General features: G+C 35.4%; 1 protein-coding gene across 2 annotated transcripts in view; it reads left to right on the forward strand.

Annotated features, from left to right (window-relative positions):
• Positions 1-8,025, forward strand: part of ATAD2 (ATPase family AAA domain containing 2) — a 66,965-nt gene extending 58,940 nt beyond the window's left edge. Inside the window, exons 23-28 of one of the 2 annotated variants that reach the window (XM_040261871.1) lie at positions 367-489; positions 608-751; positions 2,056-2,448; positions 4,640-4,773; positions 5,630-5,758; positions 6,748-8,025. In XM_040261871.1, coding sequence (XP_040117805.1) covers positions 367-489; positions 608-751; positions 2,056-2,448; positions 4,640-4,773; positions 5,630-5,758; positions 6,748-6,792 — 968 coding nt within the window. In that variant the 3' untranslated portion in view covers positions 6,793-8,025. The remainder of the gene's footprint in view (positions 1-366; positions 490-607; positions 752-2,055; positions 2,449-4,639; positions 4,774-5,629; positions 5,759-6,747) is intronic. The other variant, XM_040261872.1, reaches the window with a different exon arrangement.
• The last annotated feature ends 219 nt before the right edge of the window (positions 8,026-8,244 follow it).

The following is an 8,244-nucleotide window of genomic DNA, read 5'->3' on the forward strand; positions in this document are numbered from 1 at the left end:
CTTCCAAAATTGTTTTACATCCCCGGTTCACTCATGACCCTGATAGCCTTCCTTGCTGTTTTTGTGTCATTGTATTGTTGTTTAGTTTTGCTGTTGGCTGATTCTTACATTTTCCTTGGTGTTTCAAAGGGATTTAGCTAGGACAGGACAGTGAAATTGGGTTTAGTCTGCTGTGTGGAATCAAATGTCCAGAGCATTAGATGAGCATCAAAACCAGAAATAACACAGTTCCAGTAACTTTTACTATTCATGGTGGAAGTAAAAAACAAAATTGTAATGGCTATAATCTTAGCCCAACATGTAAAATTAACTTTTGTTGAATTATTAAAAAGGAAACCATTTTAAAATTCTTTCTTTATTCCATAGATCGTCTTATTAGGCATAGAGCCTGTGCTTTAAGAGATACTGCCTATGCAATAATTAAAGAAGAACTTGATGAAGACTTTGAGCAGCTTTGTGAAGAAATTCAGGAATCTAGAAAGAAGAGAGGTAGGAAAATGATTTGACATCAGAAAGAGATGCTTTAAATGTATTGAGTACTCACAATTCTCCATGTAATTTTTATATCTGAAAATTTTATTTGATATTCCGCATGTCTATTTATAAGGTTGTAGCTCTTCCAAATATGCCCCATCTTACTACCATGTAATGCCAAAGCAAAATTCCACTCCTGCTGGTGATAAAAAATCTGATCCAGAGCAAAGTGAAAAGCCAAACAGGCCCAGTACTCCTATGGCTTGCAGCACTCCTGGTAAGTGCACCTGGGTGATTTTTACTTAGGAGACGCTAGCCTTTATTCTCTTCTGATGCTGTTTACTTTTCTCCCTCAGTTTCCTTTGTCTATATTGATGCCATTTGTTACATTGATTTCATTTCTATTAAGGCAACTTTGCATTCTTTAAATAAACCCATGCTTGCAGTGAGGTACCATTTGCAATCCCAATTCACCTTTCGGTTTACAATCTAATTGTGGGTTGACTTGATTTGAAACTGATTTTTGCTTCCTATAATCCTAATCTATTTCCTGTTCCCTCTTTATTCTTAGGGTATAACTCCACAGAGTACCCACCCAAATTCTGTGGATTTTCCAAAGCCTCTTCCTTGGCAGACTCCTAATTCCAGTTTTTGCTTTTAAAGCTCTGTGAATATCAGAGTGTCCTCAGCTTCTTAGCCTCTCAGCTATTCATCTGTTTTCCAAAATTTGGGTGCCATAATTCCTCAGTGCTTTTAAACGGAATGTTCACAGAAACTATTCATACTAGCCCAACTAATGCCAATCAACAGTAGAATGGAAAAATATGGACTATTGTACAGAAGTGAGAATTATTAAACTTCACGTAAATACAACACTATGGGTGACTTTCCCAAATACGAGATTACAGAGTGGTTATACTGTGTCTAGGCAGAAGTTTTAATCTCTGTATACCATAGTTTCTTCATCTGTAAAATGATGTTGAGGAATGGTAGCACACCTGATCGGGTTAAAGTGGAATTTCAATGAGTCAGCACATATGAAGGCCTTAGAAGAGTTCCTACTTCATGATAAGCACTCGATAAGTGTAGGCTGTTTTTAGTCTTGCCCTTTCTTCAGTTCATTCCTCATACTACTGCCAAAATTACCTTTGCAATATGTGCATTAAAAAATTCATACCATTGTTGGAGTTTCCTGAGATGGAAGGGAGGTTCAAGAGGGTGGGGATATATGTATACCTATAGCTGATTTCATGTTTGACAGAAAACAACAAAATTCTGTAAAGCAGTTGTCCTTCAGTTAAAAAATTAAAGAAAAAAATTCATGTCTTTGCCCTCCTTAAAATTATTGAACTTTTAAAAAATTATTCAGGATGAAATCCAAATTCCTTGGAATAACAGGTCATTGCCCACTTTCTGCCTTCTCACAGTACTACTTTTGTTCATCTATTCCAGCCATACCATACTGTGGTGATATTTCAGATTTTTCTCTTAATATCTCAGGAGGTATTTTTTCCTCCACTTAACTTAAACTTTAAAAAGTTGTTGAATGTTCTCTTACTCTTTTTCTTAAATTCTTTGAAGCTCAGTTAAAGAGAAAAATCCGCAAAAAATCAAAGTGGTACTTGGGCACCATAACAAAACGAAGGAAGATCTCACAGGCAAAAGATGACAGCCAGAATGTCACAGGTGACAAAATTGAGAGTGATACAGAGGAAAATCAAGATACAAGCGTAGACCACAATGAGACCGGAAACACAGGGGAGTCTTCAATGGAAGAAAACGAAAAGCAGCAAAATGCCTCTGAAAGCAAAATAGAATTAGAAAATAACAATTCAAGTACTTGTGTTGAGAATGAACCTGAAGAATCTGGAAAGACTACAGCATGTACAGAATTGAGGAAAGATAAGATTGCTTATAATGGAGATGCTTCTAGCTCTCGAATAATAGACATTTTTGATGAAAATGAAGCAAAAGGTAAGTCTCAGTGAAGCAACTTACTAATTTTAAAAGATGTTTCATTCAGGGTTCTTTAACAGTTAATTGCATCTCAGTTAACTCTTTTTCCTTGTTTTTCAGAGTACAAGAGTTAATTAGGGTAGATGGCGTTATTTTATTTAATAAGATTAAACTATTAGTATTAAATAGTAATAAGATATCATTATTTTATTAAATAACAGTAAATGACTGTGGTTAAAAGCAAACTATAGTGGGACTTCCTGGTGGTCCAGTGGCTGAAACTGTGTTCCCAATGCAGGCAACCTCGGTTTGATCTTAGGACAGGAAATTGATCCCACATGCCACAACTGAGACCTGGCACAGCCAAATAAGTAAACACTTTTTTAAAAGCACAGTATAGCATCAGACAGACCTGGATTTGAGCCGCTAGTCCACTGCTTAGTAGCTTGTGACATTGGTTAAGATTCTTGCCCCATCAACCTCAGTTTTCTCATTTGCAAGATTGGGGGGAGATAGTGCTGGGTAGTAAGATATTCTGAGGATTGAATAAAGTAATCCATCTAAAGCATGTGGCAAAGTGCTTGGCTATACAATTTTTAAAACCTGGCAGGATACCCTCTCATTTTTAAGCAGGATAAGCAGTTTCCTGTGATTTCTTGCTGAGTGATGTGAAACAACTGTTACCCCCATCATTCCTCTATCCCTATTGTAGGTGAAATCCCAGATCATTTATACTGTATTTATTCTAATGATCCTGCTCCCAAAGATTTTCATTTAGAATTGTCTTCTGTCTGTATCTTCTTGAACCTTTGGCATTAGATTTGTTTGGTTTTGGGAAAAGCCAAACATTTAGTCTTACAAAGCAAAAAGAAGGGTAACGAGGTCAAAATTTTGTTTTGGTCAAAAACAAGTATTGGCTAAGTTAATGAGACTGGTTTCCTTCAGTGGCTTATAGGGGTAATGTTTTTTGAGAACTTCTTGAAATGAATTCTAGTGTGTTTGAGTAATCTTAGAATGGTTTAGGATATATCCTTTTGAATGTGGATATTTAAAATGTTAATCCTCTGACTGTAAAATTTTGTATGTTCTATTTAAGTTCAGCATTTATTTTTGTTTTATCATTATCTTTTCTAAAAGAACACTATTTAGTGAGACCAGGCACCTATTTACACTTGTCAGGAGATTTGGGTTCTTGTCCTGGCCCTTAGAATGGTTAGGTATATTGACCTTAGAAAAACCTCTTCACTTTTCTTTGGCCTTGTTCTTTCGCCTCTTAGTTAAGTAGATTGTTATAAATCAGGGATAGGCAAACTTTATCTAAAGGGCCAGATAGTCACAACTACTCAATCCTGCTGGAAAAGCCATATTGACATACTTAATGTAAAGTGGGTGTGGTTGTGTTCTAATAAAACTTGAATTATGGTAGTAGACCAGATTTAGCTTATGTGTAGTAGTCTGTACTGAAGCCCCTTCCAGCTCTTAAGTATCATTAATTTTTTTTTTTTACATGCTACACAGCATGGGGGAATCTTAGTTCAATCCCAGTGACCAGGGACGGAGAAGGCAATGGCACCCCACTCCAGTACTCTTGCCTGGAAAATCCCATGGACGGAGGAGCCTGGTGGGCTGCAGTCCATGGGGTCGCAAAGAGTAGGACACGACTGAGTGACGTCACTTTCACTTTTCACTTACATGCATTGGAGAAGGAAATGGCAACCCACTCCAGTGTTCTTGCCTGGAGAATCCCAGGGACGGGGGAGCCTGGTGGGCTGCTGTCTATGGGGTCACACAGAGTCGGACACGACTGAAGCGACACAGCAGCAGCAGCAGCAGTGACCAGGGATTGAACCTGTGCCCACTGCAAGGGAAGCTCAGAGTCCTAAGCATTGGCTTGTATATATGCATGCTCAGTCTTTGTGACCCTATGGACTGTAGCCTGCCAGGCTCCTCTGTCCATGGGATTCTCCAGGCAAAAATACTGGAGTAAGTTGAATTTCCTTCTCCACCTAACCATTGGACTGCCAGGCAAATTCCCTGTCCTTAATTTTTGAGTGTGTAAATGGTAGCATCTTAATCTTAGAGTCAATAAATGAGAACAGGGATTTGTGTTTAAGTAAATACGTCCTGCTGCTTACTCAGCCTAATGTTTATTTTAGGCATTATAAAATGTCTGTGAAACAGACAAATAGTAGTTATTTTTTCATTCTAGAAACGTGTGTTCTGCGAATGACTCGAGCTAGACGTTCCCAAGTAGAGCAACAGCAGCTCATCAGTGTTGAAAAGGCTTTGGCAATCCTTTCTCAGCCCACACCCTCACTTGTTGTGGACCATGAGCGACTGAAAGTATGTAAATTAAAATCATAATACTTTCATTGTATGAATTAGAAACATAACTCGCCAAAAGCGGGATTGTAATAGTACATTATTTCAAATTGGCTTGCAATAAATATATTTTATAGAAGGATAAAGTTGGTATAGTTTGACGTTACCAGTGAAACTCGGTAACTTTCATTAAGGCAGTGATTGAAGATGACTAGTGTATTAACATTACTGTTTCTGACATATTAATACTTGTCTGTACCACTTATCCCATACATTGTATGACCATACCTATGACCATTTTAGTTGGTTTTTACCTAACCATGGTTGCATGTTTTTGTTGGACTACAAGGCAATGGAATATCATGATAGGAACAGACTTGAGGAATTACAGAAATTCAGTAGGTCCGTTTCAGTCATGACAAAAAACCCTGATCAGATGGAAAACCTTTTTTGAAGAAAAGAACCCTGAAGTGGTGCAGTAGTTCATCATTTATGTCCTGTCTCTTTTTGTTTCACATAACAATTAATTCTAGCATATATTAATCATAGTGACATAAAATATTCTACAAAAATGCCTTTTTTCTTGTTAGTCTAGTTTGAGATTATTTTTTAACTTGTCTGAAGAGACTGATGGCTATAATTGAAATTGGCAACCTCATCAGCTATAGTTTTCAGGATGAGACGCCAGAGTCATAGAATGTTGATAAAGGTAGCTTGCACTTGAATGTCAGAACCACTGTTAGAGACTGCAGTGTCTTATCGATGACTTGATCTGCCCTCTCTCTGGCTTATATGCTAAAAATGTCCCCAAATCTTCAAAATTAAAATGTCTCTGGGAATTTCTCTCACATATGTAAACACTTATGTTTTCTTTTAGAATCTTTTGAAGATTGTTGTTAAAAAAAGTCAAGAATACAATATTTTTCAGTTGGAAAATTTATATGCTGTAATCAGCCAGTGTATTTATCAGCATCGCAGGGACTATGACAAAACAGCACTCGTTCAGGTAAACTCATCTATATGAGAAATTAACTGATTATAAAAATTTCTAAATACCATTTTTTAATGTGTGGGATTATGAATTATTTCTAGGTGTAACCATGTTTTGTACTTTTTAAAATCTAGCACCTAAATTAGCTTGTGTTTCTTTAATAAACAGTAGAACACTGAAGTATCTATAAACTATGAAAAATCTTTTTTGTGTGTGTATGAATGAAGAGATATAGCTCATTTTTAAGACAGACTTAAGATAGGCCTGTTTGTCTTTATTTAATCTGCTTTATAGTGGATGTGTGTGCTTAGTCACTGTCGTGTTCAACTCTTGGTGACCCCATGAACTGTAGCCTGCCAGGCTCCTCATCCATGAGATTCTCCAGGCAAGAGTACTGGAGTGGGTTGCCATGCCCCTCTCCAGGGCATCTTCCCAACCCAGGGATTGAACCCAGGTCTCCCGCATTGCAAGGCGGATTCTTTACCATCTGAGCTACCAGGGAAGCCCTTATAGTAGATGTTCGAGTACTAATGTTTAAAAATAGATATTGACTAATACCTATATAGTATTTCATACACACACACACACACACACAACTCGCTACCTACTATATACCTACTGCTATGTAATATATACAGTATTTATATCTAATAAAGTATACTGTGGTATCTGTATAGTATAAATATATGTAACAGTAGTACCTATAAACTGTTAATATCTGTAAGTATACCAGTGCCTTGGTTAATAACTATATGAATTTAATGTAAGATGAAAGCATCTCAGACTTTAATTCAAAAGAGATTTAAATAATGAAGTCCCATCAGTGTTAACAGTCTATGTGATAGTCATAAATACTGAACAAAATTTGTTTCTCTCTCAGTTATATACATGGGTAATGGTGTCCTTAAGGTTGTTAGGTGCAAAAGAAAACCAGCAATGGAGTAATGTTCCTTAGTGTTTTCTGCATTGAAACTTACTGTTTTTCCCTCCTATCCTTTATCTAGAAAATGGAACAAGAAGTAGAACACTTCAGTTGTTCCAGATCATGATGTCATGGTACCAAGTATTTTTTATATTCAGTTCCTATTTAATTCACCTTTGTCATGTTGACATAACTGATAAAAGATGAAATCCTGAATCTCTAAGGAAAAGAGTAAAATAGTAATTAAAAATATTTAAACTTTTCTGGTATTTATATACATGTGTAAGATAAATTACAGAGATAACTGATAAATATTTGATTGAACAAGTCATTGTAGTAATACTATTGCTATTGTTTTCAGTAAAGTGTGGCCAACTCCTAATAAAGATTATTTTGATAATTAATGTTTATGACACTTAGGAGTAATTAGTGACACTGATAGTTTTTGTTTTAAGCACTTTTAATTTTATCCTTCCTAAAAATAGTTTATTGTGTCAAACTAGAAGCTACTTAACCATTGTGTCTTTGCCATCATTTCTGCCTTTAGCATCCTCTGCAAATTCACTTAAAAGCTCATGCTTGAGTCATGATTTGCAGGAGGTCCCCTGAACCACTTCTAGGTGAACCACAGTTCTGTACTTGAATATCAAAATTAATGCTTTTTAGATAAACATTTTTTATCATTTAATTTGGATTAATAAAAAATTTTAAATTTTTTTGTTTTACTTTTATGATTATACATACAACAAATGTATTAACGACTACTTTGTTAAATATCTTTTTAACAATGCAAAGTTTTTATATATGAAAGCTATTTATATCCTTCTTAGGTTGTATTCTATAGATACCTTTTGTATACAATTATATAAATGTAAATATTATGAATTTTGCATTAATGATACCAAAAATGCATTTCTTAAAGCAATAAAAGCATTCACCACCATGCACTTCCCCCCTCCCCCATTTTATTTCTTTTTCTTTGAGACATTCTAGTATTACTTTGCAAAACTTCTTTTGAGGGGAATAGGGGATAATGATCTTGTGAGAGATTCTGGATTCCAATACAGTTTCTGAGTTAAAGTGCTTTTTGTTGTTGTTTTATCTGGATATTTTATTTAAAGCCTTCTAAAACTCAATAATTCAGATACCTTAATTAGTAGATACTGTCTTATGTAATGCGTAATGGAATGCTAGTCACTGAAAATATTTAAGTGTATGTATATTCCTGGATTCACACACACACCTTCATTTTTAGTGAAATTTATTGTAACTTATTGTAGATTCATGCTTTTGTAACTAGGATTTTATTTTGTATGTATAGCTTCTGTAATAAATTGTAAAGGTAAAAATTGCTTCTCAATTCTGTTTCTTAATTATTTTATAATGTCCTAAAAATAATTCAGTGTGAAACAAGTGCAAAAATCTGTTTCATTATTGTGCATAATTTAAAATGCTGTTGGCACTGGAATGTGTATATTCTTTAGTTACAAAGACTAATCTGCTCCTGTCCTTTGCATGACATACTGTGTATACACGTGGAGAGTAATGTATCTACATTGCTGTGTAGGCTTTCAAAACC

Source organism: Oryx dammah, unplaced genomic scaffold, assembly GCF_014754425.2.
Source record: "Oryx dammah isolate SB20612 unplaced genomic scaffold, SCBI_Odam_1.1 HiC_scaffold_19, whole genome shotgun sequence".
NCBI lineage: Eukaryota > Metazoa > Chordata > Mammalia > Artiodactyla > Bovidae > Oryx > Oryx dammah.